This window comes from Triturus cristatus, chromosome 12 (assembly GCF_964204655.1).
Source record: "Triturus cristatus chromosome 12, aTriCri1.1, whole genome shotgun sequence".
Taxonomy (NCBI): domain Eukaryota; kingdom Metazoa; phylum Chordata; class Amphibia; order Caudata; family Salamandridae; genus Triturus; species Triturus cristatus.
Genome location: NC_140595.1, coordinates 384,524,076 through 384,550,784, shown reverse-complemented (window position 1 = coordinate 384,550,784; position 26,709 = coordinate 384,524,076). Strand labels below are relative to the sequence as shown.

General features: G+C 44.4%; 1 protein-coding gene across 2 annotated transcripts in view; it reads right to left on the bottom strand.

Annotated features, from left to right (window-relative positions):
• VAT1L (vesicle amine transport 1 like) overlaps positions 1-26,709 on the bottom strand; it is a 781,678-nt gene that overhangs the window by 607,030 nt on the left and 147,939 nt on the right. For both annotated transcript variants that reach the window (XM_085639998.1, XM_085639999.1), the window contains exon 3: positions 14,641-14,856. In XM_085639998.1, the coding sequence (XP_085496124.1) occupies positions 14,641-14,856 (216 nt within the window). The remainder of the gene's footprint in view (positions 1-14,640; positions 14,857-26,709) is intronic.

The following is a 26,709-nucleotide window of genomic DNA, read 5'->3' as shown; positions in this document are numbered from 1 at the left end:
GCGAAAACTAGCCTTTCTGTGGGGATATGCATTTTATTATTACTTGATATGAAGGCAACAAGAGGAATTCATCCTCGAAGAAGCCTTCGGATTGTAGGCAGCTACAATGTCACAAAAACGCATCCTAACAGCAACATTGAAAAGTAGACAGGACATAAATCACCATCTAACTGTGTACCTGATGTGCAAGCAAATTAAATAGCTGATTATTAAAGACAATATACAAAAATCATAGCACACTTTTAAAGAGCTTTGTGACTGAAAAGAAATAAACTGTTTTTAAACAGATGTGAAAAATGCCCAAAATCTTTGTGCAGACGCTCAATGTGAATGGAGCCAATGGGCAAAGTGAGCTGACCCATATGCCCGTCCTGAATGCGGTGGTGGACTGGAGTAAAATGTGAACCGCATGTATATTATGTTTGATTTGTTTTTAAAACAATAGTCTGGTGCGAAACCCTATGCCAAGAACCTGATCTAAAATTGAAAAATAGAAACAAAGGCCACTCTTCATAGTAAATAAAATGCTTTCATTACTTCCGAGGTAACACAATTTGTAAAAAAATATGATTTTACAGGGAAAAAAGATGAACTGCATAGTAATTGAATTTTTGTGAATAGTAAATTTAATAGTGAATATGTTGCAGCAGAGATATTAGGGGAGCAGATCAGATGTGCCTTGGGTACGATGGTCAAGCTGGGCATACAGAGAGATGTGCACTGATACAGTTAGCGATAAGCAAGGTAATCTAGCGACTCAGTGATTGCAAAAGCCATCATTGAGACATACTGCACTTAAATGTGAAGACACTGAGAACTTTTCAATTGAAAGAACGCCAATTCTGCAGAACATAATACTACCAACCCAGTAAACATATAGCAGCCCCTCTCAGGAGTACTCGTGCTGCTCCCTTAAACGTGTAGCACCATTTTTGAGAAAGGTCGTTACGAGCCAATAAAAAAGTCAATTAACCCACATAATTCCACTCAAACCACATATATCCACTCCATAACTTAAGGGTAAAAGACATTGCCATTTACAACGCCAATAGCTCTAAATCAAAAACATGTGAGACCTATTTTTTTAATGCTTGTTTTATTGGTGGCCAAGGAGCAAAGGGCATAACTAATCCAGTTATGTCTAAATTATGTAATTTTTTTGTGGGTTGTTTTGGACTCTTGTGGCAAAATTACATCAGCTTTTAGTTTACAGACATAGTTTTCAATTGCTTTACGCTCAACTGGATGTTTAAGCCTCTTAATGTTTGAGGAGATTATTTTTAGATTCTCGTCAAGAGGGTTGTTAGACATGTTGTATGAGTGTATATACAGTGGTGTATAATATAAGCGGAGGTAATAACTTGATCTAGTAGTGTGGACAGCCATGTTGGTTTCAGGTTGTAAATGGCATCAAGATTGTCTATAAAAGCAGTCTCCTAGATTGTAGACTGATCGTTGTTATCCCTATATCTATGTGGTTGAAAGTGTTTTGTAGCCAACAACTATGTGTCAGCAATGTGTCATGCCAAGTGGCTCGCTAAGTGGAAAAGAAAAAAGTGCATTAACTAGTAAAAGAATACAAACATAAAAAAGAAATAACCTACACCAAAAACCCTTTCCCTCCCACCTACCTCCCACCTATCCTTGTCACCCTTAGAACTGAATGTGAGTGAGACAACAGCGAGGTGACAACCAGGCTGTCGCAGAGCTGCAATAAACAGTCTAAACAAGTGATATGAGCAGCAGTCCTGCAACAGGGAAGAAAGTAATATGTGCAAGAGCATTAACAATAAAGTAAAAACCATCAAGTTGGATCAACTGTGATGCACGTACAGAGATTTGCATAGAGACGTCATTTCTGTGCAAGAAAGAATAGCTCAATAGTTAGAGAATTAAGTTTCCTGTTACGACCACATGATTTTGTTTTTTTAACAAGAACATATTATGTGACTAAGGCCTATAACTTGTAGTGTAGGGAGCTGTTAGGTAAGTTTATAAATAAAGTAGGAAGATAAATCTTATAACCCAATGGAATGGACATAACTATAGTAACATCTGCAGGAGACGTAAATTGAGAGACACATATAAAGACTTATCTTACATAATAGCAATACGGGTGTTGGCTCACATCAACCTAGCAGACGAAAAGCAACTCACATGGGTACGAGTTAAAGTTGCTGTGGATGAACCTCATGACTGTCTTTTTGTTAGACGTTTTTGGGTATCCATTAAAACACAATCTCTTTTGTCTAGGAAGGTTTTTAGATCTCTGTGATCGGCAAAGATGTGGTGTTTCCCATCAGCGTAAACCTTGAATTTTGCAGGAGATTAAAAGGAAAACTGTAGATTTAAGTTCTACGTCTAGGTCTAAGAGCGAGGAAACCTTTTCTGATTTCCACAGTCAATTTGGAATAGTCTTGCAAGATGAATATCTTGTCACTGTTCCATAAAATGTGGCTTTTATGGATAAACTTCAGAATTAGTTCAGTATGCTGGTATCCTAGAGGTTGGCAGACAATCTGGCATGTGAGTTCTTATTGAAAAATTTAAATGAGGGTAAACGCTGTGCCCTTTCCAGTTCGACTCTTTTTTGAAGGTTTTTGGATCTCTGTGATCGGAGAAGATGTGGTGTTTCCCATCAGCGTAAACCTTGAATTTTGCAGGAGATTAAAAGGAAAACTGTAGATTTAAGTTCTACGTCTAGGTCTAAGAGCGAGAAAACCTTTTCTGATTTCCACAGTCAATTTGGAATAGTCTTGCAAGATGAATATCTTGTCACTGTTCCATAAAATGTGGCTGTTTTTATGGATAAACTTCAGAATTAGTTCAGTGTGCTGGTATCCTAGAGGTTGGCAGACAATCTGGCATGTGATGTTCTTATTGACAAATTTAAATGAGGGTAAACGTTGTGCCCTTTCCAGTTCGACTCTTTTTTGAAGGGAATGCCAGTCAATTGTGAGATCCTTCTCTCCAAAAAGGCAATGCAAGAATCCAATGAGTCTTTTGCTCTTTCGGGCACTCCAAAGATAAGCAGGTTCCCTTTGCGATTTCTGTCATCTCCTGATAGAGTCAAATAAATGGTTGGGGAAAGCGTTGCTCAGGCTCAGTCAGAGAACGGAATTTACTAAACAAGGAGACTGGACGATTTGGTGCAATGTAGGTCACAGAGGTGGCTGATAACGATATTAAGTCTTCCTATGCTCTCAGGACTTGGTATTAGATCATGGAGCTCAGCGCAGATACAGGAAACTGTAGGTTATCTTTGCGTGCTAATAGTGACCAAGTACAGACATTAGTTTAAATGTCCAGTCATTCATTTCACCAGGGGATCCAATATAGGAGAAATGCTTCATGGAGCATCACCCTCTTAGTGTCTGGCAAAGTAAATTTGAGCTCAGTATGCTTCATTTGCCGCTGGTGTTGGAATACATGTTTTATTTAGTACGCTGGTTCTACAAGGACAACTATGGATGCAAGGTTGCCAGAAAAAATTTGCTTACTTGTTGTTGGGTGCTTGGAGGCATCAGGAGATTGTATCACAAACTTGCCTGGTTTTGGTGGCCATTTTGTTTGCCGAAGGTTGGCAGCGGTGTAGGATCGGGAACAAAGTCACAATAATACTGGCAAACAGCTTTAGCTTCGGTGGTATTTGGAGTTCCTGGAAGCCCCTTGTCTACCCAAGTTCAAATCTGTTGTTTGCATCACTTTAGATGCCCTGTAGACCGCAGCAGTTTAGGATTGCAGTCCACAACGGCAGGAGCAACAAAGCTAAGCCGCCATTCACCACGCAGTCCAAGCCACGCCCCTCATTACAATCTTTACTCATCTTCTCCCAAAGGAGAAAAATACAACATACATTTCCATCACTAAATATAATGATCCACCAAATTCCTATTCAGACTATTTTTCTATTGCTAGAAACATTGTATCACCCCCTTTATACAGTTCATCTCTATGTACCTGTTCTTAAGTATATAGACACGAGGGACAATCATCACCTCTGGTGGGACCCCATTCAATGCACGTCTTTGCATTGTGAAAATCATTCCACCTGATGACAGTCATTTAAACCTCACTTCTTCCAACCTTGGCTGTGGCATATGTTCTCACAGTGGTAAAGCTCAACTCACATCATGCTGACTCCTCCTGATCTTACGAGTTATATAGTTGTACCAGGTAAAAAATCCGCTCACTTTGCAAATGCTACCAATTTTTTACGTCTGTCATCATAACTTAACTCTTACTTCCCTGGATTAAATTTGAAGCCCATCTTTAGCCCAGTTCAGAAAACAGTTAAAGACCTGGTTGTTCATCCAAGCATACACTGATTAAGCGATCTCTCTGTCACTGCCTTGATTCTCACTTGAGCGCCATGAAACCGTTGGTGTACGTGCGCTTAACAAATGCTTTTAACATAACATAACATAACATTTAATGACTTCCATGTGAGTGAGGACTATTTTCTTGTATAGTGAATATAGAGCAATGCAACACTGCAGTTGCCTGTTGACTCCACTCATGTACAGCGGATTGTCCCTCTTGTACACATCACTTTACTATAGGACAATACACATCACGTGACAAACTTCTTAACACTTTGGTTACCATTTAGCAGTATAGTTATGTTACTGCACTTAACACAATTAGGGGTTTAACAGCTAACGCAGCATTACCACAGTTTCCACTTTCTAAATTTCAGCAGGTCAAACCAACTGAAATGTATAGGGTGAAAAACACCTGCTAATTATCAGGACATGCAGATTTTGGTGTGTGAAGCACCAACATAGGCACGTTAGTCCCCTTTTTGGGGACGATCTCCTAATTGGGATTAATTTATCAGATATGATCAATTTCAACCAGCTGAGTCTGATAAATATCACCCAAAAACACCAGGCCTCTCATAATGAGGGCATAGTAGTTGAACCTCATGCCTTTAAACACTCCCACTGTATTGGAGTTTCATAGTCTCCATAATTGTCCTACCGGTAACATAGATCTGCCTGTTTACTGTCCATACGCAATGCACTCTGGAAAGTCACAGTTGCAGGAAAAATGAAGAGGGCAAGAGTCAGGGATACTCGCCCCTAATGGAACACAGTTTATCAGCTGCTGTTGTGAAATATATTCTACTAGCCAATCAAGTACTACCATGTTGGCAAAAGCAGCACAGTTAGTTTAATGTTAATGTTACATTACCATCAGTTCTCAGCAAGGCTGCTGTCATAGGAGTTAGTAGACATTTCAAACCAGTTCCAATCACATAAGCTATGCAGACTTCACAAACACTATGGCAATAACTTAGATAGTTTAGAGGGTGAGACTTCACAAGACACCATCTGCCTCCCGCAGGTTATCCAGTGAGACCACAAAAGCTCACAGTTTAACCACTGCAGGTGCTCACATCCAGCCCTTTAACTCATACTAATGAGTATGTCCAACCATTTACAATGAATACCATAACATGTACCATGACCAATAGATATTTCCATAATCCATCCATGTTTGATACAAATTATCAGAAGAGAGCGCTGAATGGTAAGCTGCCACTTGTTCAAATTTATTTAGGTGCATGGTATTTGACTGCCTCCTGTCTCACCTGCTTTTTTTAGGCATAATTACTCACTTATCAGAACCTGTGAGGATAGGCATGCACCCAAAAAAGCTCAGTGGCAAGACAGTATAGCAAATGTCCCAGAAGGTAACAACATTGACAAGGAAATACAATACAATGGAGCCAAAACTCTCACGGGGGTATGCATAAAGAAATGTGTTCATTGTTATCAGTTATTCATTGTGCACAGATTGAGAAGACAATGGCCAAATTGTAACACAACACATCAACGACTTGCCAGATCATTTATACCAAGTGCTTAACATGTAAGGTAATATAAGTGCTGGGGCCCAAACTGTTTCTTAAGATCCGCTAACAGTACTGCCAAATGCTGGAGTCGATTATTAACAAGGCTGCCTAATTTTAATTCTGCCAGAAGTTTTTGTTTCCACAACCCTACATTTCGTGCCTGTTTTTTATCCCTACTTTCTCCCTTTGTGAATAAGTCCCAGCCCTCAAGAAGAAGAAGAAGTTGCACAGAGAAAACATGCATGAGATTCGCAATAGGTAATTGCAGAAGCACAATTAGTTAATGGTATGCAGATCATACTTTTTAAAGATGAGGTACTCCATAGCCGAAATGTTAGCTAATATTTTTAAGAACTAGCTCTAGCTCTTGTGTGTCATATATGTTGTTCTAGTGTTCACTACTCTGTACACAACAAATGATAATGTTAACCTCTGAAGTGCGTGAGCAGGGCATTGGTTGACACACACACACCCTCCCCAGTGTGTCAGTTGGCCACTGGCCGACACTGTGGAGTACCAATGTCTACTGGCTCATGTAAGGACTACCATTGACCCTTGTGTGATTAATTCCTGTCATGGGCACTACGCCCAAGCCCACATGTGGGGTAGTGTTTATATTGGGACAAGAGGGGAATGCTGGGTGGTAGAACGTTTGTGAATCCCTGCACATTCCTGTAGTTTACATCACAGAAATGCAAGGGAAATTAGTGTGTTAATTCAATGTCTCACATTTGCAGGGTATTCTGGGCAAGAAAGCGTTAGGGGAGCCACACAAGTGACACATTCCTGGATTCCCCTTGATGTCTACTGTTCTGACATGTCTAGGTTTGATACGTGTCCCTAAATTGTTGCTGACCCCAGGACTAATTAGTACACCTACCATAGTTATGATTATCTCCAGAATACATTTGGGGCCCTTTCCTGCCACGGGCACTTGGCCCACCCACACAAGTGAGGCAGTATTTTTAACAGACGGCCTGGGGAAAAAGTGGGTGGCAGGAAATTTGTGCCAGCACGGTCATCCCACAACTAACCCACACAGAAATGTGAGGAAAATGTGAATTTTAAGCTAAATGTGAGTTTTGCAGGGGATTCTGGGTAAGAAATCATTAGGGGGTCCACATGAGCCACACCTCCCTTAACTTCCCCAGGTGTCTAGTTTTGAGAAATGTCTGGGTTTGGTAAATTTACGTAGATGTATGGTGAGCACAGGACCAAAAGTGCAGGTCCCCTCTTGGCATAAAAACGGTTGGTTTGTGATGGATAATTTTGATGTCCCCGCAATAAGTTTTGGGCCTTTCCCTGTCACAAGCACTTGGCCTTCCTACACAAGTGAAGCCCCATTTTCCTCGGGAGACTTGGAGGGATGCTGGTTGGTAGAAAATCTGTGTCAGCCTGCAGATTCCAAGACTTTGCTTCACAGAAATGCAAAGAAAATTTGATTTTTTTAGGCAAATTCTGAGCTTTGCACAGGATTCTGGGCAAAAAAACCTGGGGCCACATTACACAATAAGCGCATATTTATTGTTTGCACTGGGCACAGCTTTAAAAAGGAGCATCCGGCGCAAACAATTATTATGCACCCTATTACGATGAATGCGCTGCACTCAGGGCAGCCGCGAACTCGGGCTGCCCTGGGGGTAGTACATTCAGGTGAAAAACGGAGCGGCTGCTTTACAGCCACTCCATGTTTTCACAGAGCAGGCGGCAACCCACCTGCACTTTGAAGGGGGATTAGAGATCCCCTTACAGGCAGGTGCAATCATTGACTGCACCTGCCTGCAAGGGGATGATTGGGAGGTCCATGGGACCCCCTTTACACCCACCAGTGGGCTGCGATTAAGGCTTCATTGCTTCTGTGCCCACGTCTGTAATACGGCGCGGGCACAGGGGTAAAAGGATTTCCTCATTTGCATGGGGCACGCCCACATGCAAATGAGGGAATGCAACCTGCAGATAGTGCTGGCGCTTTATGTGTGCCACCGCTATCGGTATTACAGAAGGGGGCGTCTGCAGCCCCTTCTGTCATACCAATGCGCCCGTTGCTCCCCTTGGACACTTTATGTATTACGGCCCCTTGTGAGAGCCATGCAGGTCTCCCCACCCGGGAGTCCTCCAGGTGTCTAGTTTTCAAAAATGTGCTGGTTTGGTATATTTCCCTAGGTGCCAGCTGAGTTGATGCTCACAGTCCACAGCTACCCACATTGCAAAAAACACATTGTTTTTCAGAGGAAAAATGTGATGTGTCTACGTTGCATTTGGCACCCTTTTGTGTCACAGGCCTACCCACACAAGTGAGGCACCATTGTTCTCGGGAGACTTGGGGGAACGCTAGGTGGTAGGAAATTTGTAGCTGCCTGTAGTTACCAGGAATTTGCCTCACAGAAATGCAATGAAAATGTGTTTTTAAGGCAAAGTTTGTGCTTTGCATGGGATTCTGGGTAAAAAAAACTGGTGAGAGCCACACAAGTCCCCCCACCATGGACTCCACCAGGTGTCTAGTTTTCAGAAACGTCCTGGTTTGGTAGGTTTCCCTAGATGGCGGCTGTGCAAGGGCCCAAAATCCACAGCTCCCACACTGCAAAAAACACAATATTTTTCAGTAAAACAATGCAATGTGTCTAGATTGCGTTCTGCAACATTTCGTGGCACGGACATTTGGCCTCCCCACACAAGAGAGGCCATGTTTTTCTCTGGAGACTTGGGGGAATGCTGGATTGTAGGAAATGTGTGTCTGCATGCAGATTCCATGGCTTTTCCTCACAGAAATGCAAGGAAAAGGTATTTTAGAAGTTTGAGCTTTGCTCGGGATTCTGGGTAAAAACACTTAGTGAGAGCCATGCAAGTCACCCCACCATGGACTCCCCGGGTGCCTAGTTTTCAAAGATGTGCTGATTTGGTAGATTTCCAAGGTGCCGGCTGAGCTGGGGCCCAAAATTTACAGCTAGCTGCCTTGCAAGAAACATGCATTCTGCTGGGTGAAATATGATGTCTCCTAGGTTACGTTTTGGGGTGATTTGTGCTACAAGCACAAGGGCCAGCCCCAAAAGTGGTGTACTATTTTTATCAGGTGAAACGTGGGAAAGCAGAATAGTAGAACATTTGTTATTATCAACTGATTGTCTCGACGTTTGTGCCTTTCAAATGTAAGCAAGTGTGTAACACAGAAGACATTTTACTGAATAGCCTCTGAAACACATGCCAGTAGAGTTACCCATAAATTCAGAGATGTATAAACACCCATTACTCCTAAAATCAGTATTTGATGTACATTTCAGAAATACAGAGTTTTTTCTCATACCCTTTTCCCGTTCTTTAAAATTTCCCATACGATTTGCTGTATAGTTGGTACACAATGAAAAACCATTGTAAGGTGCACCTCGGTTGTTGGCTCTGGGTACCTCGGGTTCTTAGCGAACCTACAAGCCTTATATATCCCTTCAACCGGAATGGTCCAGCGGACATAACGGTATATTGCTTTCACAAATCCACCATAGTAAGAAGTTAGAGATGCAAAAATTGATACAAATGGCTGGTTTTTTTCAACCTAATTTCAATATTATTTTATTTCAACTGTTACTTTTTATAGAAAAATCTTTAAGGCTCTACACAAATGGCCCCTTGTTAAATTCAGACTGTTGTCTAGTTTTCAGAAATGTATAGTTTTCTGGGATCCACCATGGGTTTCATACCCATTTCTACCACAAACTGGAAGGAGGTTAAAAAAAAAGCACAAAAAATAGGAACAATGAGCTATCTCCCAGCAAGATACCAAAAATGTGTAAAAAACATGCTGTTTTCTGACTCAAGTCTGCCTGTTCCTGGGAGGATGGTGATTTCAGTACTGCAAACCTTTTGTTGATGCCACTTGCAGGAAAAAACAGACTCTTTCTTCTGCAGCACTTTTTCCCATTTCCCCCCAAAAACCAAAATTTAGTCATATTTTGGCTAATTTCTCATTCCCCTCCAGGGTAATCCACAAACCCTGGGAACCTTAAAAATCCCCAGGATGTTAGAAAAAAATGCCCAGATTTGGTGTGGATACCTTATGTGCAAAAGAAGTTTTGGAGCCCTAAGTGAAAACTACCCCAAATAGCCAAATAAGGGTTCTGCACTGGGGGAAAAGGCCCAACAGCTAATGAGTTAATAAAACATGCACAAGCTATTTACGTATCAACTATGTTTCGGGCTCATGCGTTTAAAAATGTATGCACCCTTGTAAATATTAGAAGACATTTCGACCTTACACTCTTGTTAAGCCACTGCCAATTATTGGTTTGGTAAATGGAACCACAGCTTACAGATCAATACTTGGCCATCTTCCTGCTAAAATCAGCAGATACTTCTGGAGTGTGGTCTATGTTGGCGTAGTCGGCTCATTTGCATTCACATGAAAACTTTCATTGTTCCCACTGCTTTTTCTCAGGAGATTTATTTGAATCAACTACTGGTGTATTTGGAGCACATTAGCTAAAGCACCTCTGGCCTGTTCGCCTTTGAAGGAAATTGGCACAATGTATGTAATATTTGCACACTCTGCAGTCGGCGAGAATGTCTGTCGGGCATCCCCATAGCCATCTGAGAATAGGCTTTTAATTAAGAGCTTGATGGGACAGGAATGCCACCTGCATGATTTGCAGGCAAGAGTCTCTGCCTCGACTGTACCCAGTTTTGAGTTTCTCTCAAGATCTGAATGGTTATTATGGTCTCAGCACAAGCCAATCATGGGCAAGTACTAGGAGTCTCAGTGGCTCGGTCCTGTAAAGTGTTGTGACCCTGAGTGGGGCTATGTAGTGCGGACAGAGACTCCGAGCATGCCTTCTGGTGAGAGTGGAACTAGTGTCCTCTCCCGGATACTAAATTACTGACAATGGTTGTAGCATGAAATGTTAGTGTCAGGAAACGTATTTTCCTGATACCAGCAGTGGTCAGTAGCCTACAAGACTTGTGAGTAAATTATCTGTTTAATTCAGGAAAACGGGGTCCTGTTTGTGTGCATTTGCATGCATGTCCACCTTCAGTGCATGCCAGAAGTCTGGAAGGGGTATGTGTGTCATGTTGGCCTACTAATACTACAGAATCAATTGTGAGGTCACCTTCCTGCAGTGGCGTAACGAAACTTGAGGGGGCCCCCCTGCAAGGTAAGTGGAGGGGCCCCTCCGAGCTAAATCAGGAGCTCTCAGGATGGAGTACTGTGTGGAGGGGGCCCCCTGGAGCTTGGGGGCCCCCGCACCGCAGGGGATGCGGGCCTGTGTTACGCCCCTGCCTTCCTGAGTGGCGGCTGTGTGTCTGACTTGGCTGAAGCCAATGCACCAAATGGTTAAATGCTCTAGAAATCTTTAATGGAAGAGTCCCGGAATCAACAAAGGATGTCGGGAAGAACTATATAAAGAGTGCCATTTCCCACCACCATCCCAAATTAAGCACTGGTTACACCTGTGCCTCCCCTAACAGCATGGTTTCAAGAATTTCACAGAGGGTAGGGGCACTGTTACAAATGCTCAAGTCACTCTGTTCAAGAGTCGGAGTCGGAGGAACTTTCTTTCCCACAGAATTCTAGTAACCAAAATACAGAAAATCCAAAGCATCAGAGTTGTAATGTAATTTAATTGCTCGCTATCTAATATTTCAACACACACCAAGGGCCTGACTGTCAAAATAATTTATAGTCATAAGTGCAACTTACGACAGCCAAAAGTTAAAGTTTAATTGCCAAATCCAGTTCACAGAATTCGGAGTACCGGGATTTTCTGCCCATAATCCAAATCACATCCGTGTAAAATGTCCAAGTATGATGAATGTTCTACTGCTGTAAGTGTAGGGCTAGGGGCTGCAGTAATGGGATGAGGAGAAGGGGGTGGGTGGCATTGTGAATGTGAGGATAGTTGATGAAAGTGTACATTTGTGGGTATTCACTAAGGCTCTCGTGGTTTTAAAACATACATTTACACACTTACTAAATAATGCTGGGACGATAGTGCAAAGTGGGTCTGAAAAAACCACAAACCGCTGTATTTTTCAACAGGTGGAAACCAAACCCTATTCTCCAAGTGAGCCTACTTCCCATCTGGAGAATAAATAGAAAACATTAAGCACATGTAAATACAAATGTCTTTCCAATTTACTGCTCAAATTTGTTTATACTGCAGACCAGTGGTTCCCAAACTTTTGACTCCTGAGGACCCCACTGAGTCACCACTGGAACTCGGGGACCCCCAAGCAATTTGTATGATTTAAATTTCAAACGTTTAAACAGTAATTCGAAAAAAATAAACACATGTGCACACAAAACAAATACTCTAAATACTAAGGATTTTAGGCGCATATTTACAAACCCCTACCACCATGGAAACATCACTTTTTGCAACGTTTGCGTGTCGATAGGGGCTTCGCCTTATTTACAAGGCAGCGGTAAACCACTTAATATGGTTTAACGCTGCCTTGTAAATAAGGCCCCCTTTTGCGCAATGCTTAGCGTGAAAGGGGTGGGTAGTGGGTTTTGCAGTGGGCATTCCACCACAAAACCCATTGATTTTGATGCTGCCCCCTATTCACAGGGGCAGTGTAAATAGGAGGCAGCGCAAAATTTCACACCAGGGAAAACCAGGTCTTAACTTGGCAAAACAAGGAGAAATGCTTTATTTCCCCTCATTTTTGCTTTTTTCATGTGTGCTGCCTTGTGGAGCACACATTGAAAAAGCAAAACGCCTTGGATTGTTTATGTTCAGGAAGGTGACCCTTCCTGTACATAAACAATCATTAGAAAAATGGCATTTTATAACTTCCATGTGTGCTGCATTAAGCAGCACACATACAAGTGACAAAACCCAATTTCAAGATTGTTTATGTGCAGGAAGGGTACATAAACAATCTTCCCCTGCACGCAGACACTCTTGCACTGTGTTGCAAGGGTGCCTGTGTTGGCGCTACACTGCTAAGTGTAGCACCGCCACAGGGCAAAATGTAGGGCTGCACCATATTCTTGTAAATATGGTGCAGCCCTGCGTTTCTGAAATGGCGCCACGTGTCGTTAAGCCACAGAGGCTAACGACACGCTCCACCACTTCTTTTGTAAATATCCCCCTTAGTATTTTATATTGAAAGAATTTGCAAAAAAACTAAAGTTTTAATGGGAAGGTTGGTGTTGCATCTCTGTGACTAACTTTTAAATGGTTGGTTTTATTTCGCAGTACGAGGCTCCTACTCCTGCCAGGGCCAGACCGGAAACCCAAAGCAGCCCTGGCAGATGTTTTCAGACCAGTCCCCATACGGTGCACACCAAGTGCATTGAGTGTGCCTGACCAATACAAAGGGGGCTTTGGGAGGCTCTCCCCCCAAAGAAATTTAGGAAACAATGGTGCAGTCTACAACACGTTTATCACTTTACATCACACACATATAGAGACAATTAATCATAAGTGTAAATCAGTGTATAGAAAATGTTACACAAGGCAAAGGGAACTACAAGGTGTAGGATTCACATGTCATTTATACTGGTAGGCATTTTTAAAGCGTGCTTGGTCTGGAGAAGCACAAAAAACTCGGGATTCAGAACATAAGACAGTGGTTAGCATTGACTTTAACAATAAAAATGTATTTCCACCCTAATAAACCTTTTTAGCAGCATCGGGATAATGAAAGACAGGGAAAAAACATAAGTTACTAACTTGTACCATGCAGTTTGCAAGCAGCTCTTTGATGACAGTTTATAGGTCACTGTGCTAGATTGCGGTTGTCACTTATGTACTGCGCAGTAACAAAATAATCTTTGTGACAAAAGCAGTAACTCACTCGCCTATGCACATAAAATACTGTTATTTAAAATGCACAGTTCAAGTTCTTTGCAATAGGCATATTAACCCTCTCTGCTAAATTAGATAACTCAAAGCTGCCACAGGACAAAACTCTCATCTCTCCAAGCAGGTGCATTAATCACTGGTGTTATCTTGACACTTTTATTGTTGCTGGAAAACTGCTAATTATACAAGTGCAGTGCTTTTTAAACTGCTGCCTGCGGACCCCCTGGGAAAGTGTCAGGGACCCCTGGGGGTCCCCGGACCACAGTTTGGGAAACACTGCTGCAGACTATCTGCACGAGAACCTGAAAACATATGACCAGTGTAGATGTCCAAGATGCAGTCCTCCAGTTTGTGTTAATAAGAAAAAAATAGGCTATTTTGGAAAATCGTAATCTGCAATATGAATAAGTCTTAATTGCTGTTTTTTAAAGTGGGCCCTTCGCCATGAGGCCCACATTTCTCAATAAAATGCCACTATCCTTCACACCAGGAGGTGAGATGCATTTCTGAGTTATGGGTTGTTTTTGTTGCGGTCTGTTGTTCCTAATGTCAAAAGATAATTGACAAAAAATGTTACTGTATATTAAGACTTTCCATGAATATCTAGAACTATAGATGGGTATCAGTGATTACCTGTCGACATTCTGTCTTGATATTTGGTCCTTAATATTCTGTGCAATTAATATTCTAGTTTCAATATTCACAGTGCACACCACAAATGAGAGCCTTGCGTAAGAATACAATTGTTACTTTACTAAATGCATGGTAATACAACTGTCTCCTGATAACTTGCTCACAAAAATATCGCCCTAATTTTATTTCTCCATATTTTGGTTTTAAAGAAGAATGCTATACTTTCAAATGGCAAATGATTGTTTTGAAGTACTTTGGTCCTTGCAAGGGATAGTAAAGCCTTATATACATATCAATAGATTACTGACAGAAAGTAACATTAAACACAACAGTATCAATTAGACTTACCACACCGCCACCTGCAGAGTGCACCAGCACAGACATCCCTTCTCGGAGGTTGGCAACCTCGAACAGCATCATGTAGGCAGTTACAAAGTTCATGGGAAAGGCTGCAGCTTCCGAGAAGCTCATGTCATCGGGGATCTTGTACACAAACTCCACCGGCGAACAGACCACCTCAGCCCAGGCATTGTAATTCACAAAGGCCATCACTCTGTCTCCGATCTGTAAGCATAAAGGGCAGGCTGCAGTAACTCGGCACATTTGGTTTGTTTTCTAAATGCAATATAGTTGATATGTGGATAATGAATTCAATATCTACAGCTGCTAGCTTGGGCTCAGTATGTACCGATTGAAACTGCGTTGACCAAAAAATAAGGTAGTTAGTAGTAATGAGAGATAGCTTTCACATCAAGCATAAAGTGACAGTTGCCCTGCCCTAGAATCAACATCACTTCCGTTGCTGGGACTTCCGGGGGCCCTCCCGGCCAGTGAAGTCACTTCCGGGGGTTTTCTGACATCACCCTGGTTACATGCTAGTCACGTGATCATGGTCCTAAAACTCGGGTGAGATGCTGTCACAACAGGTATGGGCCCCATTGCCCTGTGTCTAGGGCTTTGTCACAGGCAAAATTGCAACACTTTCAGGGTGCACAGTATGTGAGTCTCTAACAAAGCAATCCCGGGCATGTTCAGACAGCCGCAGTCATGAAATCTTGATGAGGATTCCTCAATGGGAGACTCTGGAAATACACACAGAGAACCCCCAGCCCCAGTGTCTCTCTAAGACATCTGTCTTATCTTGGACTGTGCATATTTGACTTAAAAAGTTATTTTATTATAAACATCTGGAAAAATTCATAATTGAATCAAAACTTTGTATGAAATGGAACCCATACACAGATGGCTGCTACTCAACCTCCCCAAAGTGGACCAATCGCATAGTTAGCAAGCTTTACTAAGTATAACATGTCATCCCAAGACCACACACACAATTAGAAGCATCCATCTACTATGAAATGGAACCCAAGTACAGATGGCTGCTCCCCCTCCCCAAAGGGGGGCCATACATAATTAGCAAGCTCTACTAAGTATAGAATACTGCCCCAGTGCCACACACACATACACAATCAGAAGCAGCAGAGAAACGCTTATTTTAAGTCTGTGGACAGAGTGGCCCAATCAACATGGAGAAAAGATTGCTGAATTGCAGGGAGCAGCCGGGCGATACAGGACAACTTCTGGCTCAGTTAAAAACAATGATAGCATATATCATTTACATTATTTTTTTCCATTCAATGTGTTGCATAGCAAAGCCCAGTTTCTGTTTTTCCTGGTCTGAAACTGTCAGCTTTTATTTATGGTTTAAAAAAAACTGTGTTTCAGCTTGTAGTTGGTCAGGGGCGTAGCTTGGTCATTAAGACTGGGGGGATGTGAGCTTCAGATTTTCCAACAATCATGGTGGTACATAATGTTAAAATATATTATACGACAAGCAGGGTGCACAAAGGGGCTTAAGGGGCAGCGGAAAGAGATAGGAATGCAGATTGGTAGCGGTACTAAGTGAGGGAAAACACATTCTTTTGTGAAATAATCAACATATATGAAGTCTTTTCAAACAGCGTGAGGCAGAGAGTGTGTGTAAACATTCTTGGTGAAATCCACCAAACACCTCACCATACCCGACTAAAAACACCTGTACTCAACTATTTATCACAAAAGACATTTATTAGGGGGGTGTAACACCCCAACACTCACCCCATGAAGCTATGCCCCTGTTTCTGGTAGTTGTGAAAATGCAAAAGTGTTACAGTTCACCCCCAAAGCCGGTTGACAAGGCAGCTCCTAGTAATATCCTGTCACTATTCAAATGTGTGTGTAAAATAGTGGTCCATCAACAGAGGGGGACTGTATGGCTTTTTTATGGAGGTCCAGCATATATGCCCAGGCATATAATTAGGAAAAAGGGTATGCAGTTCTTCTGGATAGTCAAAAGAGGGGGAGGGGATATGTCGAAAAGTCACAAGAGGGAGTGCTTATCCTAGGTAGGTCGAAAGGAGGGGTATTCCTCCTGTTGGAACTAGGCCCCTCACACACCCAGCCAGCTAGGTGTCATGCTGCATCATATGGGCCTGCTCCTCGTCGGGTTGGCGCTGCAATACCCGACGGGCACCCATAGAGGGACTCTTTTGCAGAGATCTTTTGTTCCTTGCCGTTTGGTGCAGTGGGTGTAAGGGGCCTAGGAAGTGTAGATGTAGTGAGAAGTGATTAAAACAGGTTGGGTAGTCCAAAGACACTTTTATTCAAATTGGCTCTCCACCCGATTAAAAACGGGGGAAAGAGTGCCGGCTATCTGAAGTAATGGTTCAGGGTAACTACGCTCTACTCTTTTTGGGTCAACATGTTTCATGCCGAATGGTCAGGAGTATCAGTGGCAATTCATCAGGACCTAGTGGATAAACTATCTACACGGCATGGTGGGAGGGAAACCTACCTACCACGTACCAGCGCTTCGAGTAATGTACCCACAGCATCAAGGGACGACCTAAAGGTAATCTAAGTGTTGCCTCAACAGTGTCCGGCGGGATAAACAGAGACTTACAGTATTGTGTCCATCCCCGACGAGGAGCAGGCCCATATGATGAAGCATGACACCTAGCTGACTGGGTCTGTGAGGGCCCTAGTTCCGACAAAAGGAATTTCCCTCCTTTCGGCCTACTTAGGATAAGCACTCCCTCTTGTGACTTTTCAACATATCCCCTCACACTCTTTTGACTATCCAGAGGAACTGCATACCCTTTTTCCTAATTGTAAAATAGAGGTGTCAGAGGGATAGCTATTTCTTTTAACTGCTGGGCTCAAGGACCTCTGTTGTGGTTTAGGGAACGGTAGATAGCTGAAGCATGTCGTTTTTTTACTTGTGTTGCATTAGCTTAAAAGACAGCAGGCTATAGCTCCAAACGATATAGTTATAGTGGGTGGTAATTTTAACTGTACATTTGAACCTATTATTGGATTGGAACTAGTCATAGGGAGGAAGACTTAGCCATCGAGGTCCCAAAATTGGTAGCAGGGTCATCGGTCCCGTGTTATAAAGCAGCTATGCAACCGCTACATTTTACATTAGAAAATGGATTAAGGGCATGTAATGGCCGAATCATGCCCAAAAGTAAAGATGGGCGTTAAATATATACCTTTAAAAGGGGAAACACTCTTACTAAGATAAATTACATCCAACATAGTACAGAAGAATGACATAAAATTACGGCCTTTAAAATTGATGACAATGAATATAGTGATTGTCTTCCCTTCTGCTTAGAAATGGCAGGTTGTTTCACTGAAATACAGCTAGAGATCAAAAACAGCCTGCAACTGCAACCGTCCATTGGAAATAAACAAAGTCAATTAAGTGGCTCTATTTTGTGAGTAATGCTGAGACCATGACTGAAATATATAATATATTTTCCGAAGAGCTTAGCTCTCATGTAGAATGTGTTCAATCTTTTTAACATCAATACTGGCTATCCACGAATCTGTTTTGACTGCCCTAAGACCAGCACTAATTCGTGAGCTCCTTTAGTACACATCCCTGGTAGATTATTTCCCAGGTGCTGTTGTGTGTAGATTTAGATTCTGTATATAGGTTTCCAGATGTATGCCCTTATATAGGTACAATTCATATTGCCCTTATTTGGACATAGAAAATCCAGCCCTTATTTAGGCATTGTCCATGCTAACCAAATACAGGCATGGACTCCTACATCCGTCCATCCACGTCATAATGAGTTCTTGGAAAACCAGACTCTTAAGCCTTTAGGAATTTCCCTTGCTTGGATATTGATTTCTCCACGAACTCATTTATTATGCATGAACATCTATTCCTTAGGGGTTCATTCATGACGTTCCAATGCCCGACATTTACATCAATACAGGCATTCCTAAACACCTTCAAGGTATAAATATACCTGCACTTTCCCTGGCAAACCACGGTTCCAGTACGGTCCAGCTCGACTGCCTACTTGCGGTTCACCACTGCAAGTTCGGAAGGAGATCGAGTTCCAGCCTGATGCACTCACCAGATGCTGCCATCCTCCTCACAGAGAATCCAGCTCCAGTGTTTCTGACTTCCCCTGTGGGATGTTAGATATCGAATCCCGGAAAGATATTCCAACCTCGCACATTCTATGGTATGGAGCAGACTAGAACTTAGAGAAACTTTTGGCAACTCTTGGCAAAACTATAGATATAGCTAGCTATACTTTAGAAAACAGCCAGCCCCACATACAGGATGGGACACTTAAGCAGCAGACAAGATAAAACATAAAGTGGCACTACTACAAGATGTTGCAAAAGAAAAACATCCCGATTGCTGCTTCCAACCTCCACGCCTGATAGAGACTTTGCACACAGAGGAGGGCGGGACTGCGAGGACCAGCTTCCCCAGCGCCCGGAGCACCATCGGCGCAGCTGGGTCCTCTTCCCAGCCACTCCCCCTGATCAGCAGCGACTCGCGGCCCCCGCTTTGCGGGTGCCGCTCGCAGTTATAAATTCCTGCTGACACTTCAACTCTGCGTGTCCCGATTGCTGCTTCCAACCTCCACGCCTGATAGAGACTTTGCACACAGAGGAGGGCGGGACTGCGAGGACCAGCTTCCCCAGCGCCCGGAGCACCATCGGCGCAGCTGGGTCCTCTTCTCAGCCACTCCCCCTGGTCACTCCTCTCTACGTATACTGCCACTGCATTCGCGCTAGCGGAACGAAGAGCGGTGCGAAGACCGGGCAAAGAGCGGGCCGTTTGAGGCCGTTCGAGGACGGCCGAGGCAAGGCCAAGGCACTACATTGTCGCCAACTTCGGCATATAGTAACGGAAGAAACATTTGACAATGTCGGCTAGAAAAACAAGAAGCAGATCTTTGCGGGCCACAGGAGCGGCTAAAGGTACTCTAGACACTTACTTTGCCAAAGCTGGTTCACTTATAATCGACGAAATATCGATTCTTGAAAGGCGAATATCTCAAGAGATTGACTGGGTTAGAAGATCTTCTTTAGGTTCTCTTGCACTCGCTACCACGCCTGAGCAAACTGGTGCTCCTAAAATGGTAGATTTTAGGGGGACAAATGTTACTCCCGAATTAGCTGACCTGTGCAGTCCTACTGCGCTTACTACTGATTGCGAGATGTCTGCTATCACGGAGCTAAGCATTTTACCCCTCCCCTGCGCCAGGCCCCTTTCACTCCCCTCGAGCGCTATCAAAACCCTCCCTATTGGCGATGCAAGTACCGAGAGACCCATCTCTAATAGTGAGTCACCACGGAGGGCGAGGGAAGGAGCCATCCCCAAAAGAAAAGCAAAGGTTGGCCCCACTGGAGGGCGTAAGGCGAATGCTTCCAAATGTAATTCTAAAAACGAGCCCACTCACCAGATCTCTAAAAACAAGTCATTGAACCAATTTGGGAAAAATAGGCTACCATCTGCCTTAAATACGTCTGAGCCACCTCCCAGCCTAAATCTCACAGCAGGAAATGAGCCCCCCACCCTCTTGGACATCCGAGTCCTCCTAAAGAAAATTCTTAATCCTTTGGAGGATCGTATTTCCAAGATAGAATCACTTTTATTGAAAATTCACATGGGTCTCTTACATATAGTGGAGGGGAAGGAGATATCTAGTGCTAAGACCAGTAAGGAGAGCGAGAATAAATCTGTGTCTCTCTCTAAAAAAGGCTCACTTTTATCTCAGCCTATTTCATCACAAGAATCCCCTACACTTGTAATAGAGAAACCATTATTACGTAACCCAACATGTGCAAATACAAATCCCCAAGAAGCCTTGGCCATACCCCCAGTTGAGGCACCGGCGATGGACCCACAGCACAAGATAGTCAACCTTCCACCCCAGGCCATTCCATATGTAGTGATTCTAGCTGGCATTCCTGAACTTAACCCTTCTGCCAGAGAACCAGTGGGTGCATTAAAAAACAAGATTATTCATTGGCTGTCCAACAATAGACCCCTGCCCGAGGGCACACATAGCGAGGTCCTTATGGTGAGAAGAGTCCCCTGGGTAGGCACCACTAGGAAGTCTATTCAGGGTGATTGCGTTGTGATCAACTTCAGGGACCCCGCCACTGTTAAGTATATCTGTAGTTGGCCCCGGAATATGCACGAGTCGCCCATTCAAACCCTCCCCCTGTCTTTATTCTACCCCTTGGCAGGGTGCGAGGGGGAAGGGGAGGGTTGCGAACTCGTGCCTAGAAGGGACCGGAGGTGGAGACCCAATGCAAATAAAGTACACCCTAACTCTAGAATTACTGCGGATAATTACTTTCCCACATACAACAGGTTCAGTTACCTAGATAGGGTGGATTGACTGGGCAGGCAAGGCCTAGGCGAGGTTCGGGGCCGTAAAAGGCCCTCACTATATGATGTACAGTTAGATATTTCCATACAGAACATTGGATCCAAGCAGATACAAATCAATTCGGATTCCTGTGTGGTGGTTCCCACTTTTTCTACTATTGCAGTATTGGAGAGCCCACCACAGGATGAAGTGTCCGCAAATTTGAAGGTTCATTCTATGGTCACTGTTCCTCCATCTCTTAAGCCCGAGAGGACTCAAGCCCCCCTTCTAAATATTTTATCTTGGAATGTGGCGGGCTTGTCAAATAAATTAAACTGCCCGGCTTGGAACAGCTTTATAGAGAATAAGGACATATGTCTGTTCCAAGAAACCTGGATGAGAGAAGATTTTACCCGCACTGGCTTCGCCGTCTTTTCTAAGAATGCCAAATGGAGTGGCAAAGGCCGCCCTTCTGGTGGTCTTGTAATCTGGATAGCCTCAGACTTAGGCTGTAGGGCTGCCCCTTTGCTAGTAAATTCGGAGGATATTCTGGCTGTACTATTGGAGTGGCCAGGTCCGCACTGTCTCTTGGTAATAAATGTTTATTCGAGGCCAGTCAGTATTTCGCAAGAATCCTGTACTATTGATGAGCTCGACCTCGCCCTAAATACAATTCCTGAAGGCACCCCTTACATAATAGGTGGAGATTTGAATTGCCACTTCGAGCCACTCCTGGGCCCATTGGATGGTTTGGCTCAGGAGGAGGATCTCGCCTGGTCCATACCACCGTCCCATCTACCGGCCCCAAGAGTGTGGTCCCCTCTGGCGGTTAAAATCACATCTCTTACTCTTAAACATGGGCTCAGGGCCTGCAATGGAAGGTTACCATCAGATATTCCCCCAAAATGTACCTTCCATAGAGAGGATAAAACATCAAGACTTGATTATATCCTGGTCCCTCTGGCCCTGTGGTCACAAATAAGTGATTTCCGGGTATTGCTAAGTGAAGATAGCGACCACAATGCTCTGGAGCTTGTGCTATATTATTCTGGTCTGGAATCTAGGGAGAAGAACAGGGAGTCTCCCGATGCGGGGTTACTTCTCTCAAATAACAGACGCAGAATAAAGTGGGAGAAACTAGTAGCTAAACAAGGGCTGCTACCTAAGTTATATGCCCTACTTACTTCCATGTTAGAGAAGGCTAAAGCCCTAAACATTCAACCTAGCACGCCGGGATTATTCAACAAGTTGGGGCAGCTACATGCAGATCTTATCATATCTACATCAGAAATTTTAACCAGTAAACTCAAAAGGGCCTGTGGCTCTATTCCCGGTCCCTCTTGGTATAATTCTGCATGCAGGAAGGCTAAAAGTGATCTTCTTTCCACAATCAAGACAAGGCAGGGTCGGGTAGAAATTAGAGAGAGAAGACTGGCATACAAATCCCTAATCAAGAATGCTAAACTTGAATGGGAACACAACAAATGGGAGAAACTAACGAAATTTCTGGCATGCGGAGATTCCCGAAAATTCTGGCGCTGTGTAAACACAGGCTCAGAGGAGCTGGTCTCCGCGGTTGAACCTAACATCTCAGCCAAGACCTGGCAGGACCACTTCCAGTCCCTATATATGTCACCAGAGGGGACTGGTGCTGATCCTGTCCAGGCAGAAACTAATACTTCATCGGGTTTGTCATTCTCATTCAAAGAAGTCAGAGCAGCTATCATGGGTCTGGCGTCAGGAAAGGCACCGGGTCTGGATGGCCTTCCGGGAGACCTATTCAAGCAGGAACCCGAAGTGTGGGCACCCTATTTTACACATCTATTTAATTCTATCCTAGAGGGCATAGAGCTACCTGACACTTGGCTGGGCGCAGAGATTGTCCCAATTTTTAAAAAGGGCTCGCCTCTGCTCCCAGCCAATTATAGACCAATTAGTCTTATTGATGTCCCCCAAAAATTGTTTGGTAGACTCATTCTCAACCATTTACAAGACTGGATTGAGGAATCAAGTATTATGAGCACATATCAGGCTGGTTTTAGAAGAAGTGTCTCTACCATTGACCAGATTTTTCGCTTAAATCTTATCCATTGGAAGACCGTTTTAATAGAGGGTGGCACCCTATATTCGGTCTTTGTTGATTTCCGTGCTGCGTTTGATCTAGTGCCCAGGGATAAACTTGGCCTCCCAAACGATATATTAGTTATTTTAAGAAGACTGCACCTGGGGAATTTTGCAAGGGTGAGGTGCGGAAGAGGGAGCACCCTTACTGATCGTTTCCCCGTTGACAGGGGGGTCAGACAGGGTTGTGTGCTGGCACCGACTCTTTTCTGCCTCTTTGTCAACGGGGTGATTAGCCATCTGAATGCACTGGAAAATATTGATACTCCCAGGCTTGGAGGCACGAGGGTACCCGCTATCCTTTTCGCGGACGACACCTTGTTGCTCTCCAAGTCCCCCATGGGTATTCAGCGGATCCTTGATGGATTCACATATTTTTGTGCGATTCGGGGTTTGGAGATCAATGCTTCTAAAACCAAGTATATGATCTTCAACCCCCCCCCGAAAACTCGCGCCAATCCCACTCTTGGGCCCTCCAGGCTGGAGAGGGTCTTCACATTTGAGTACTTGGGGATAACACTAAACGAGTTTATGACCTGGGATTCGCATCGTACCAGGGCGAATCTGAAATTAACTCAAATGATAGGAGGACTGGCAAGGATGTCCCGAGGATTGACTTACCAGCCTTTTTCCCCTCGTTTACAAATTTACAAAACACAGGCAAAAGGGGCAGTGACTTACAGAGCTGAACTATGGGGGCATATTGTCACCCAGACCATGCAGGTCACTGAGAACAATTTTCTCAGGCAACTAACAGGCCTTCCGCCTAGTACCCCCCTCTTACCACTGAGACTCGATCTAGGCCTTAGACCAATATCAGAAGAGCTGGGCCTTAAACCCCTATTGTATTGGCGAAAATTATGGTCTACACCAGAACTGTCCAATTATAGATCTGAACTTCAGGAAATCATGAGACTTTGTAACCCTGCACGGTTTCCTTGGCTCAGGTATATCAAACAAACATGTGAGGCACTAGGCAGACAGAATCTAGGGTCTGATCCAGAAAACACTTGCCCCAGAACATCACGAAAGTCTCTTTCCAAAGCCTACTATGAACACCATTTACGCGCTCTAATCAATAATACAGAGGAGAGGTCCCTAACGGGTAAATTTTTGGGGTCAAAAGACTCATATCTTCAAGAGCTTGTATACGACAATATTAGCCCCCCGCTTACCAGGAAGCTTTTTATGCAATGGCGGTACAATACCCTTCCTCTCAAAGTGCACACTGCTTGCTGGACAAATACCGAGACTTCTTTACAATGTCCAGCCTGCGTCTACCCGAGGGAGTGTGACTTGCATATAATATTCTTCTGTCCAGCATACAGAAGAGCAAGAAAGTATTGGCTTGTTCCAATACTTAAAAACCTGGGTTTTAGGCGCTATCTTCCCGCATATAGGATTTTGAAAAGAGACTTGTCGGCCCCAATTGTATTTGCAGTTGCAAAATTTTTAACAGTAATGTGGCACAGCCGTAACCAATGCATTAAGTCATCACTAATTGAATGATTGTTTTATATTCTGGTCAATTGATTGTTTGTAAATTATTACTGTATTTATTCTTAAGAGTTTTATGTTGTAACCCTTTTATGGTCCGAGAGACCGAAATAAAGACAAAGAATGAATGAATGAAAATACAGGCATGGACTCCTACATCCGTCCATCCACGTCATAATGAGTTCTTGGAAAACCAGACTCTTAAGCCTTTAGGAATTTCCCTTGCTTGGATATTGATTTCTCCACGAACTCATTTATTATGCATGAACATCTATTCCTTAGGGGTTCATTCATGACGTTCCAATGCCCGACATTTACATCAATACAGGCATTCCTAAACACCTTCAAGGTATAAATATACCTGCACTTTCCCTGGCAAACCACGGTTCCAGTACGGTCCAGCTCGACTGCCTACTTGCGGTTCGCCACTGCAAGTTCGGAAGGAGATCGAGTTCCAGCCTGATGCACTCACCAGATGCTGCCATCCTCCTCACAGAGAATCCAGCTCCAGTGTTTCTGACTTCCCTTGTGGGATGTTAGATATCGAATCCCGGAAAGATATTCCAACCTCGCACATTCTATGGTATGGAGCAGACTAGAACTTAGAGAAACTTTTGGCAACTCTTGGCAAAACTATAGATATAGCTAGCTATACTTTAGAAAACAGCACCTACTTCTTACCTCGTACTACACTTAGGTTAGGTACACTGGGGTAGAACTATTTAGAAGCATCAGATGAGTATTCACATTTTAGCCTGTGTTATTTATGTATGTATTTTATAAATATATGTCATAGCTACAAACCATGTGTTGGACCTGGCCTCGTGGCTTGGTCCCGAACCCTCCTACCAGTCCAAATGGGGGCAACCCCAACCCTTCGAAGCCCCCCGAGATTGTACCCCGCTACCCGCATCAGCCTTCGCGACGCGGCCCGCCGGGCCTCGGTCCCCGCGAAGCCCTGACACCGAGGCGCCAAGACCCGACCCAAGGGGGTCGAGTGGCCACTGCACAGACCCCGGAGGAGGGGAGTTTCGATGGGGCCTCCCGCCGGCCCCCGACGATGGGGCCCGATCGCCCTCCGGCCTCCCTGGCCGATGGCTCCACCCCCCCGCTGGGTGTCTGGACTCTCTCATCCCGGCCTCTCCGGCCCCCCCGGCGCGAGGGTCCGGACATCAAAGGGCTCCAGCCATATATCTGGGGCAACCCACAACCAGAACAGTAGTTGTATCCTGGAGTCAAGAGCCCTGCTGATCGGATCGCGGCTGACCCTACGGAGAGAGACTCATTGCCTGGAACTTGGACCTTGAGCCCTGCTGACTGCGTCGCGGCTCCCCCCTTGTTGAGAAGAAGACCCTCACAGAACATCGGAGCCCTGCTGACCTCGTCGCGGCTCGATCTCGCCGAAGTAACCACCGGAGCCCTGCTGACCTCATCGCAGCTCGACCTCGCTGAGCTAACCATCGGAGCCCTGCTGACCTCGTCGCGGCTCAACCTCGCAGAAGTAACCATCGGAGCCCTGCTGACCTCGTCGCGGCTCGACCTCATCGAGGCAGTCCTCCGAGCCCTGCGGACGACGTCCCCGCTCCCGGAAACCCCCCAGCTCGAGGATTGAGAGCTGGGCGCAGGGTGTTCCCGTACCAGGCTGGTACTGAGACTGTCCCGCTACCCCCATCCCTACAAGACTTTGAGACTCTTTGGGATCCCTCGATCCACCTGTAAATATTGCCACAGAAATCTGCCTTGATAACCGATAAAGACTTGTGAGAATTGATACCCTGGTTGTGTCCCTTTGTGGTGGTAGGGTTGCTTGGCTGGTACGATCATAGGAGAAGGACCTCGCCCAGGAGGCTTCTCAGCGGCGCTCGGCTACTTTCTTACGGAACGGTGGCTCTCGGGGTGGTCAGTCCGACACCCTCTGACTCCCCGGAGGGCGCCCTTCTAACATTGGTGGCAGCAGTGGGATCCGAGCCCGACGCGAATCGTACAGCGAGTAACTCACCCACTACCTACCCAGACACAGAGTAACTATGAGCAACCAAGAGACCACCCCAACCGCGGAGTTCCAACAAGAACGGTTGGAGGAATATACCCATAAGTAACTAAAACAGTTTTGTAAAGACAA